Source organism: Agelaius tricolor, unplaced genomic scaffold (genome assembly GCF_023055355.1).
Source record: "Agelaius tricolor isolate 1412-34295 unplaced genomic scaffold, bAgeTri1.0.p SCAF_9, whole genome shotgun sequence".
NCBI lineage: Eukaryota > Metazoa > Chordata > Aves > Passeriformes > Icteridae > Agelaius > Agelaius tricolor.
In genome coordinates, this window is record NW_027269269.1 from 6,870,158 (window position 1) to 6,882,535 (window position 12,378).

Consider the following 12,378-nt stretch of genomic DNA (forward strand, 5'->3'; position numbering starts at 1 on the left):
TGTTTTACAGATCATCAAAGGATGAGCCGCCTCGGGTCCTTAGTGAAGAGGAGATGAACAGACTGGGAGCGAGGATTGTGAAAGCAGAGCTCATGGGAGACATGGTAATGGCTCTGAAAAACTGTCATGATTTACTGCAGTTTTTCTTCAAAGCTCACAGCAATTTAATTGTTTGGGTGTGTTTTTTAAAAGGGTATTGATTCAAGCAAATAAAGACTTGCAAAATTTGGTAGGATTTGAAGGTACTGCTTTTACAGTAATTTCTGTTTTAAATGCAGTATAGAAGATTCAGGACCCCAGGCTTTTTAGGATAAGCAGCATATCTAAACCAGTTGTTCTCTGCCCTTTTTATAGTATTTATTCTCTTTTTATAAAAAAAGGAGCAGGTGAAAACTACAAAGCTCCCTTTCTTTGTTACGAGGTAAACAGTGTCTGGAGCTTTGCTTATTTCATCAGCTTTGCCACACGTAGGTGCTTGTGGTCCATAGCTCTGCTGTATAAGCGGGCTTATTAATTGTGATATGGAAATTGTAAAACTGGCTGCCATTGCAGCCAGCTCTGCACTGAGAACAGCTGTGGAATGCTTTGTGGTCCTGCTCTGATTCAGGTTGGTCTGTGGAGCTGGGAGAAAGCTCTATATAAATACGTGTAAACATTTTATTTCAGCCAGCTACCTGAAGGAACAAGATTTTCACTCTTCAGCAACACAAGATTTGGAGGTTTATGTATTTCATTTATTACATTAAACATGGCTATAATGAGTTAATTCCTTTCAGTAGTACTGTCTGGAAGCTTCAGTTATAACAAGGTCAGAGTCTGTTAGTTTTTAAGCTGTGTTTTTCAAGTGCTTGGCTCTGAATAGCTGCTCTTAAGGAACTATTTTCATATTTTTTAGAAGCAAATGCTATCACTGTGGGCTTTTGTATTTATTTTTTAAGATTAATTTTTACTGCACCTGTTTAGTTTGCCTCTTGTGACATAATATTTGCACCAAAATCTGCATCTTTAAGAAATAATAAATAAATATTTATTTATAGTAATATATAAAACATGCTAAGTCTCCAAGTGGTAATTTAATATTTCTCAAGAGCTATTGATTCTTTGATTTGTGGAAAGTTTTAGTATGTTTTGTCATTATTGCTGGATTAGGACATGGTGTTAATCTTTGTTAAACCCCCTATCAGATAATTCAAATTTTGTTTGGAGAAAGTGTCCATTTTACAAATATTTTCTTTTCCAACCAATTTTATCTTATGAATTCTTTTCTCACAGGCTTTAGACATAGATGTGGGTATGTAGCTTTAAACATTTGAACAGCTATACCTTATCTAGAAATCGTGTCCATTTTAAATGTTATTATCCTCAAAGGTGAATTAAAAGTTACTTGAAGCAATGTATTTCCTACTAAGGTACAGTGTTAATGATTTAAATAGATGTGTTCATATGTTAATATCTAGATTTCTTAGTTAAAACTAAAAAACATACACTAGTGAGGAAAAATATGTTTATGAAAGTAATTATGATAGGTTTGTGAGGGACTGGTGTCCACCATACACTATCTATACACTATCTGTAAGCTGTCTATAAGCCATCTATACACTAATTGCTAAAGTACTGTGGAGGGGAAGGTTTTCCAAAGACTGATGGAAAGCAGCAAAAATTTGTAAACTTTTTTTTCTAATACTGTTCAGCTTCAGTAGCATTGCCTAAACAAAACTTTGGGCACAAATCTGTCTTTTTCTTTTCAACCTGATGGGAACTGAATACAAGTGATTTGATGAAAAATATACACGTATTCTGTGGGGACAGTGTAATTCATTTAATATTGGATCACTTTGTTTTGTTTTGACCCAAATCATGTGGCAGAAACCAGTACTACAATTTATTATTATTTTTATTGATACGTTTTTCTATATATGTACTCTGGATCAACCTTTTTTTTTTAAACCAAACAACAATATTTTAAATAATAAAATAGCTAATATAATATATATCATATATAATAGCCTTGTGGCATTTTAAATATTTTTCATGGTCTTTCTCTAATCAGTTTGAAAATGCAGTTTAAGCAAGTTCATCCCCACACACCAGACTAGATGGTTATGTAACAGCATGTTCTGGTGGCTGGAGCTCGAGGTTGGCCATGTGGGCCAAATGAATTCTGAATCTATTTTTGTTACTGGTTTTCTGCCTGGTGTTGATCAAATGACTTAATTTTGGGTGACAAGTATGGGCATGATTGTTGGAGTCCAGTCAGTGAAACTGACAGAGGGGTTAGAGTATAAATAGTTCTATTCTTTACAGGTTGATAGGCTGCCAATTCCTAGCAATCCAAGATATTCTGAAATACTTCTATTTAGTTAATAGTCAGATGGTTAAGGGAGCACAGGAGCATCAAAACCAATTTGCACAAGAGTGTAAACTGTTCTTATTTTCTACCTCTTGTACATTTCAATTCTCAAAATAAGGTCTGAAGTGCAGAAGTTGGACATGGAGTGTAGAGAGCTGTAAAACCTCATAGCAAAAATTTCTGAAAGCTATTTCCCTAGACCCGTAGAGCTGATGTATGTGTGTAAAGGTGTGTATGTATGTGTGTGTACAAGAAAAAAAAAAGCATATGATGTGTTCAAGCTTCCTTATTCAGCTTCCTATACATAAAGTAATACCTATGCTTAATTATGCAAAGCATTTATTAGTAGAACTTAATAATGCTTAAGAATACATTTTCTGGTCTTTTTATGGCAATGCTTGTTCCTATACTTCAGATGCCTCTATTCTGATCATTTTTTTCATGTTATATCCTATAAAGAGTTGTGTGAATTATATTGACATTTTCTTTACTATTTTGTGTTATTAGAGTTTAAAATGTTATATCAAAACACAAAAAAATTAAATGAATAGTTCAGTTTGATAAAAAAAAAATTAGATAGTTAAACTTATGAAATACTATCACTTTTGTTGAAGGATTTAGCTTCAGAACTTCAAGCAAAACTTGACAGTGCTCGCAAGTTGAGAGAGACTCAGGGACAGATTCCAGCAAAGGCTGGCAGAGAGGTAAGTGGGAAAATATTTTCTTTTCTTTGCATTAATGTTATATGTATGATACAGGTAGCAGCTGCATTAGAGAACATCAGATGTACTCAGAACATTAGAAAGTGTGACTGAGGTGAGTGACTGACCAAATTGAATGGTACTTTTTGTTGGTAAACAAAACTTTGTCCATGGTACTTTAGCAAATTCAATGGTTTTTTTTCACTCATGATATTTCCTCAGCAAAGATAAAATTAAAAATTTTCATTAAAATCCTTCATTAAAGGATTTTCATTAAAAATGAAACTGATATGTGCTGGCTGTTACATGACTGCTATCTCTGAAGAAGCTGGCACTTCAAATGTTATTCCTTCTGAGGGGTGGTATTTAAGAAATGTAAGAAAGCTTCTTCTGTACCAACACTGATATAAGGAAACAGGGCTAATACCTTAAGTTATGAGTTATCTTTCCTCATGTTAGAGAAGAAACTTTCAGACAAAAACTCACGTTCTTGTATAATTTTACCCCAGTTCCACAGTAAAAACTCAGGTGCTAGTGAGTTGAGTTTTAAAAGCCACTAAATTTTTTTGTCCTAAGAAGCTTCATGTGAGACCTCATATACCAACTAGTATTTGTCCAGTCTTTAGAAGACAAATTAAACTGAATTACAATGTGTGGTCTCTGCCTGACTACCTTGTGATGATAGTATTCAGTTGTCTCACACCTGAATTCACAACAATTCAAAATTACAAAAGCTCTGTGTAGGTAGATTCTGCTTCATTGCAGTGCAGTTCTTTGGCATGTTTTTCATATATGTAAAAAAAGCCCTAAATAAAGCAGACCGGAGTTGTGTAATTACACAGGAAAAAATCCATTCAGATTTTAAAATTGGGAAGTAAAGATCATGTTGTGGGTGAGCCTCACAAATGCTGGTGGACACCTATTCCTTAGGTACTGAGTTATGGATAACAATTTTGGTCAGGTCTGGTCTTCAACCATATTTTGATTTTTATCTTAATTTTTAATTAGAGTGTTTTTACTACTAACAGTCACTGCAAAAATACCAGATGTAAATATTTATGAGTATCCTTTGCCTGTGCCTCTTTCCCGGCTCCTTTTAGTCTGTATTAGGTGGTGTTTGAGTGTCAGAAGTCCATCAGAGCTTACAGTTGCTCTGTCCTAAGCCCTGTCTTTGTGATGGCAGGCTATTTTTACTGATTTTACAGCTTTGAATTGCTTTTGACTAATGGGACACAAGCAGGATGTGTTTGGTGCTCCTGTGTACCAAGGGCCAGCTAAGTCACATTGTGTATCAGCAGCCCAGATGTTCAGAAACCATCCCATCGCACAAGGGAAGCTGCTTTGTGAAGGGGTGTTTGGCTCTCCATGACTCAGCCTTCCTGTGGCATAGATCACCCAAGTGCCAGCCTCAGCCACTTCACACAGGTGTACTCCAGCTGAGGTACCTGAAGCAGTTGCCACAGAAATGGTTTTCCAAACAGATATCCTATTGATCCCAAAGCTTGATAGCTGTGCCTCCATTACCAGTAACAAACATGAAACATTTTGTTTCAGGCAGGTCTGTCTCTGCTTCTGCAGAGCAGCATGGCCAGTGTCGTGCTGGGTGGTCCTGAAGTGTGTCTTTGCCTTATTTCAGTTTCTGTTGGGAAGCTGGGGAGATAAATCAGGAAGCAGTGATAAATCAGGAAGCAGTGAAGCCAATTTTGAATGCATCTCCCTAGGAAGGTTTTTTTCTTAATTAATTGGACACGGATCAATTTCCCAATTCTGTTCCCTGTGTGACTGAGTGAAGACTTACACTAGTATAAGGGGGTGTATGAATGGCTGGGGTTTGTACAGAGGACAGGATCAATTCTTTTGATAGTGGTGCTACTTTATTCTGCCATAAAGTGATCAAGAAACTACAGACTGAAGGGACTATAAAGTGTTAGCTTAAATCCTGTTTTAATTTTATATAATTTTATTTTGTTTATAACTGGGAGTAGAGGCAAATATAGCTTTTACAATGAGACTTAGTGACTAGTTTTGTAATTTTTTTGACTTAGACAAGAATTCTACCCTAGGCAATCTCAAAAATGTGGTTGTGAAGTACAGTTTTCAAAAACTGTTGTTTGGAGTTTAAAAATATTGTGTTTCTCAGCTGATATACTTCACTAAGTCTCAGCTTGGGTAGAACCCCTCTGTTGTTCACTGCAGGCTGCCTTAAATATGTAACCCTATGAATTTTAGTATGAATACAGTTAAATTACCTGTTAATGGAATTTGGGGTCTTAATGGGTATTGTAGTTAAATGTTTGAGCCACATTTAGATTGTGCTTATTTTATCTTTAAGTTTGAGCAGGAATCAACCTTCAGGGTCTATGGAAATCAAAAAACTTTTGATTTCATTTGGGATAGAATGAAATTATGCTTATTTTCAGATGCTTATTGTCTAATTTGTCATGGGCATTTTGAGAATGCAAAGCTGCACTTTGAGTCCTGGTGAAACTCTGTAAAGAGAAGGCTGCTGTACCATAAGGTTTCTGAGTTGGGATAGATGATGAAAATGATACCTATTAAATGTAAGGAGACAGCAGAAAATTTTGGAGACTTCAGCATTTACAAAACAACTTCCATGTGTTCATAGTTTACCACTTGAATACAGTTTGTATTTCTGTTCTGAAAGTGCTACACAACCCTAGATTTTATTACATTGATTATGAGGATGTCACCTCTGCCATTGTCAGTACCAGTCACAACTGCTGTAATTTATACTTTTATTCAGTATTTTTATTTAACAAACTGTATCTGGAACAGTGGAACTCCTATGAGGCACATTATTTGCAGCGGGTTTTGCTACTACAAAAATTGGAATGTACAAATTTAAATGTGGAAGAGGCAGAATATAGAATATATCCTTTGCAAGGTACTTATCATGAGCATCTGGTCCAACAACATGGTGGTGGATGAATATAGTATAAGAGTATGCATCTTTTAAAAGTGTTTTCAATCCCAAATGAAGTATGGCTTAGAAGAAAAGCTTCTCAACCCTAAGCTTTTTTCTGTATTCCATAGAACATAATTAGTATGCAGGAAACAGAAAGTAGTTTCTGCTGAGCAAATGCTAGAGACAGTTATCAATAATGATGAATTGCATTTGAAAGACAAAAATCAATACAAAATTGAATGAAAGCTGGAAGGTGGTACTTTAGGCAGAATAACATGGTATAGTGCCACTGATTATTTAAAAGAAGAGAGTTCTGAAAAATAGAAACAGCTATAGGCTTTTCTGTTATGCATTTGAGAATATGTAGGGAAAATATGAATTATTTAATCACAGAAAATCTTCATTTGAATAACTGAATTTTCTGTGGAAGTCCTTCAGCCTTTGGTCTAGTATGAGTGTTTTTCTACTGAAGAGTATTCAGTGCTTCTGTGAAGCCTCTTGGGCATAGAAGACATCCGTAGAGTAAGACTTGAATTTTGGCAGGCACAGCATTTCACTTTACAGTGGCTGACATGGTGCTGCTTTAAAGGAGGAAACCTTTTCTAGGCTACCTGTTGCATCTGTGAGAGTAACTCCAGGCCGTTGCTTGTACATATCGGGAGGAGAAGATTTATAGTGCAAGGAAAAGTTAATTTGGTGAGTTTTATGGCATAAGTGGGACTCATCTTTTAATGAATATATTTCATAATATTAAGAACTCCATGTACTTCAAGCACTTCTGCTATTTTTATTTAATTATTCTTCTTGGGTATAAATAATAAGGTTGATTATGTTTCCAACACCTCCTCTCTGAACACAAGTTTTGATGTATTGAAGTTCTGATGTTTAATTTGGATTCCTGAGATTTATTAGACTCCGGACTGAGGGAGAATTCTAGGGAAACTAGCTCACTACAAATAATATTTTTTAAAATTCTTTTTGAAGAACTAACACTGGTTTTTAGAAAAGAAACTGAATAAAACAGCTTGGCTTAAATCTCAAATCCTACTTGTCTGAAGGGGACCTACAGAGAAGCCAGAGAGGGACTCTTCATTAGGAGCTGTAGTGACAGGACAAGGAGTAATGGGTGCAAATTGAAAGAGGTAAAATTTGTGTTAGATATTAGAAAGAATTTTTTTACTGTGAGGGTGGTGAGGCACTGGAGCAGGCTGTCCAGTGAGGTTGTGGATGCCCCAGTCCTGGCAGTGTTCCAAGGCCAGGTTGGACAAGGCCTTGAGCAACATGGGCTAGTGGGAGGCCCTGCCTATGGCAGGAGGTTGGGACTAGATGATCTTTAATGTCCCTTCCAAACCCTTAATATTCTCTGATCCTATAAAATTGCATCCATTGCACCCCATTGTGTATAGTTCTGCCTTAGGAGAGACAGGATGGAACATGCTGGATCTTAAGCCAGAGAAATGATTTGCTGCACAGTTACTATCCTGAGACAAGTAAACCATGTGGCATTAGGAGTGAGTAGCTGAGAGGAATCAGATGTGGAACAAACCTGAAATAATTTTCCCTTGGTTTCAGTAATGATAATGGGGAAAACAAGAACGTATGTTTATTTTTCATATGTTTTCAAGATTGACCTATTCACAAATAGCTTAAAAATGGCAGTGATTCTTTGTAGAAAGAGACAGTTATCTCAAAGTCAGGTGGTATGTGTGGACATGTGTGTTTGTGTATATCTGTGTATACATGTAAAATTTAGATAGTGATTAGTACTTCAGAGTAGGAAGTGAAAGAAAGAAGGAAAGGAATGCTTCTGATATGTGGGGGTTTTTATTTAAAAAGAAACCAAGCCAATGCTAAACAAACACAAAGCAAAAGCCAAATCACCCTGAAAATTAATGTTCAAAATTGCAGGTGTACCAGGTTGTTAAATTTTAGGTTTGGGAATTGAGACTGTAAACACAGATATTTTTCTGCAATGAAAATATTTGGTTGTCAAAATTTACCTATAATATGTTTTCATAACTTTCATTCCGACTTAACCAATGCAGAATCTAAATACAGCTGTAGGATAGACTTACCATATATAAAGAATACTTTAAAAATTATTTTAAATTGCTTGGCATAGAAGTATAGCTGAGACACTTGTGCAAAAACTAGAAGGCTGGGGATTCATGATCCTCACTAAATGCACAGTAAAAATCTGAGATTTTATTAGAAACTTCAGATGGTGGGGAGATAAAGCAACAGATGGCTCATGGCCTGTTTACTCTCAGATGTTTTCAGCTCATCATAATTCCTGATTCCTGCTGTTCCATCACACTTGAATCTTGTCTGCAAGATGGCTGTGCCATTCTTTCTTCAGCAAAAGTTTGTGTTTCCCCTACAGACTTGAGTAGCTCTAAACGTAGCACAGAATAATGAAAGGGGTATGAGCTGCAGAACAGCTTTCATGTCATTAGTGCATACTTTTAAAAAATAATAAGTGTATGCTGTTAGTGATTAGTTTATTTCCTGAACATTCTTGTTGATGTCAGTAAGAGTGTATTGCACAATTATTTAAGACAAATATATATTAAGTCAAAGTGGTTTATCTTCCTGAATGTAATTCATAGGAATGTGGCTTTTGCAATTAAAACATGTTGGAAAAATTGTATTAGTAAGTAAATGATGTAAAATATCATTTCAGAGCACCTAAAAAGTATAAAATGGCAGAATGGCAAAAACTTCTTAGAATTCAAACTGAGAATACAAAAGGTTCCAAATATGCTTTAACAGCAGAGAAGAAACCATATCCAAGTGCCACGCAGCACTTGTAACTGATGGTGCCATTTTTTCTGGCTGTATTTTTCTCCCACATCATGTTAAATTCCTGCATATTTTTACTGCTGTATTTACCATTTCACTGTGTTAAATCAGTTGATAAGATGAAATAGAAATCTGTGGACTTGAGAACCAACATGCTTCAATACTTCTCTTTTTTTATGGTTGGAGTATATATGTTTTGTGTCAGATGTTCTTGCTGTAAAAACAAGCCATCTAGTCATTATAGTTTTTACAAATTTTCTTACATCTCATACCTACAGTGGCTCATTGATGTGGCTAAGTGACTAACCATTTCAAAGTGTAGCTAACAATTTAGAGTATCAAACTGAGTATTTAGAGCTTTGTTTAAGGTTGTATTTTCAAGGCTATGTGGCTTCCTGAAATCCAGGATATTATTCTAAAATTAGACTTAATTGCTTTAGTTTTCTCCATTTCTAGGTGCATCAATGGACAGACACATTACAAGCTGCAGTAAGTTATATGTTACTAGTTGCAGTTTTACTTCCACAGGCTGGCAGTATGACTTAATGAATTTAATTCTAGATTTGTGTGTGTGGCCATTCTACTCAAGAGATGATATTCTGATCACCCTGTCTTAAGGATGCTCTAAGAAAATAAATACTGAGCAGAAACAGAAGGATTTCTGCATGCAGGGCTAATGACAGAGACATTAATTGTAAAAAGTAGGTTAATGAAGATTAATAAACTGCTTATTCTAAGAATAAACAGTTTAGCCAAAATAACCTTTTTGTAATATAAGGACAAAGAATTGCTGAATTTTAAGGGGCAACTGACTTTATATCAATAAGAACAAATGAAGTTTTTTACTTATTGTGTTAGTAACCAGTGTCACTCACTTACTAGCGGAAAAAAAGAATAGAAACCTAATCCTTTTCCATGGTTTGGAATTTTTGTTTAGTCCAGTGTTTACACACAAACCAAGCACTACCTGATACAGATGCTCTTCTGTAGAATAGTTCACCTCTGTGTTGCAACCTGCAACACAGATTTTCTAATGCTTCTCTTCACCGTTAAACACAAGGGCCTAATTATGGCAATGCAACTTTCTGATCTTGTAAAACCTTTTAAAAATCCCATTACTGTGTTAGCACCTTTTGAATGTGTAATAGTGACTCATTAATATATTTATGAAGTCTTTATTGAAATACTAAATTTTTAACCTAGTTTTTAGAAGTTTGCTTTTGCTTTCCTTCCTCATGCTGCTAATTCTCTTAGTCTTATCTTTTTTCTACTTTAAGAAACCCAGATCAAAGATGGGGTATATACAACATGCATACAGTGGACTGCTGTCATAGGCCTCTGACCATTTTAATTTCATCTTCCTGTGAGATGCAAACCTTAGTCTTGCCATAGAGAGTGGTTAAACTACTGATTTTTATAAGCATTACATTGAAGGCTACAATGCCACTATTCACAGCAAATGTTAGAGCCTGAAGGGGAGCTTAGATGCTTTGAAACCTGTTATTTGGGGACTCCAGGTTGGGAATAAAATGAGCCCTAAATATGAGACATAGTGCCCTTAGGATTAGCCACTGAAGGAGGCAGACGCTCTTCCTACATGGGATTTACCCTTCCTTCTGGTGACTGGTGGTTGTGTGTGACTGCAAGCTGAGAGGCTGAGAGAAGGGTAACTGGAATGGGAGCAGAAGGAGCAAGGGAAGTGAGCAGGAGATGGTAGATGGGAGAAATAGCTGAGTCCAGCACTCTGAGAAGTGCTAGATATCCTTTGGACACTTACTGATACTATAACATAAGGCCAGACTTTTCCAGTAGGGGAATAAGACAATATTCAAAGCATTTCCATTCACCAGAGATTGTAGGGGAAAGGAAACAGGTGGCATGCTTAATGCAGAATCTGATTTAACAAAGCTAGTATTTGGTTGTAGAGGCTAGTTCCTTGCTAAAGACTGTTCCTTTTTTATTCCTTTATTACACTGTGCTTGTACCACTTGAATGTAGCTCTCAGTAAACATGTGCAGAAAGCTTTCAAATCATGCAGCATCCAGCTTTTTGTTGGCTCAGTAATTAAAAATATATTTTTTAACTTTTTTTGTTCCCTACCCTAAAATACACTGACTATTAAAATATATTTTATTCCCTATAGCTATTAGCATTGAAAACTGAGTGGATCTTATCTCAGATGCTTGGCCTGACTACTTCATTTTTTCACCTCACTACTTCATTTGCTCCTCAAATTAAGCAGTGCACCTGATGTGGCAGAGGACTTCCACTCCCTCCTGCTGGATTATGGAATAGGGATAATCTCTGGAGAGTTCAAAATTCCTATTCAGATCGGTATCTTATTTATTTATGTATTTAATTCAAATATTTTATCTTTCAAAACCAGACTTGTCTGCTTGTTTTGTTCAGTTGAGTCTTAATTGCTGTATAGCAGTTTGTACATTTGGTGAGAACAACTGTGTACTTTGCATATTTAATTGGCCTGAAGTAAAAAGTCATGTTCCTTAATTAATAGCAACAAACAATTCCTCTCTCACTCTGGAAATAGACCCTATTTTTATTCATTTCAGACTGTAAACTATATTGTTTGTTTAGCAGACATTACAAGATTTAGGGATAGTGACTGAGCCTTTTCTCCAGTCTCAATTTTAACATTTAAGAATAGGTATATTAAAAGTACTTTAATATATGTTTTAAACTTATTGTTGTACTTAACAGAAATATTATTTATCTGATCATATTTATAGATGAGTATTTATTATATCACAGTGGCCACATTGTGTTACCATATACCATGTCATATAGTCATGGGAATACAGGTGTAAAGAAAATATCAATAGATAAAAAGAGAACATTAAGTAACTCTTGCAGTTAGATTGATATCCACACTCCTTTGAAAAAGTCTATTACTTCTGTGAGTGGTGGATTGTTCCTGCAAAGGCTCTTTCTCAGTATGGTGTGTAATTGTTCAAGTGTAGAGGAAGTCTAGTTTTTATTTTGCTTGTGTGAGCTTGTCCATTACAAATTTGCATACATTGCCCCAGAATTCCCAGGATCAGCCTTTGGCACATTTTAAAGCTTTTTATTATATTGGGCGCTTTCCATTATTTTTGTACTAACACCTGTTTAAGGGATATAGTATATGCTGAAGGATGTGGACATTATGTGTTAGAATTCTTTTTTGGAAGCTCTAGTGAAAATCATTACTTCATGGCAGCTTACTAAAAAAACTCCTTTTATTGATATATCAGTTTAAAGATGATTTCTAAAGTTCTAGGTTTTTTTTTTTTTTTTCTTTTTCATTTCAAAAAGTGCTGTTGAATAAAATACAATTAATTAATATATTATTCAAATGTCACCTTCTGATAATGCTGTAACCACTTGAGCATCTTTTTCTACCAGAAAGCTTTTTGTTTCTGATGTGTTTAGAAATAGCTTTACTAATTATTGTTAGTAAGATTCTACTAAAAATCCATTTTTTGTGTGAATACAATTAACGTTCTGTTATGCTATATTTTTAAGTCAGTTCTATTTAGATAGGGTTTTGAATTTTGAAGGATGTTTTTACCTCTAATAACATCTTTAATCTTCTGAATAAT

At 35.3% G+C, this 12,378-nt stretch overlaps 1 protein-coding gene across 2 annotated transcripts in view; it reads left to right on the forward strand.

Annotated features, from left to right (window-relative positions):
• The window catches only part of CWF19L2 (CWF19 like cell cycle control factor 2), a 60,197-nt gene that overhangs the window by 23,268 nt on the left and 24,551 nt on the right, over positions 1-12,378 (forward strand). For both annotated transcript variants that reach the window (XM_071434158.1, XM_071434157.1), the window contains exons 9-10: positions 11-104; positions 2,965-3,054. In XM_071434158.1, coding sequence (XP_071290259.1) covers positions 11-104; positions 2,965-3,054 — 184 coding nt within the window. The remainder of the gene's footprint in view (positions 1-10; positions 105-2,964; positions 3,055-12,378) is intronic.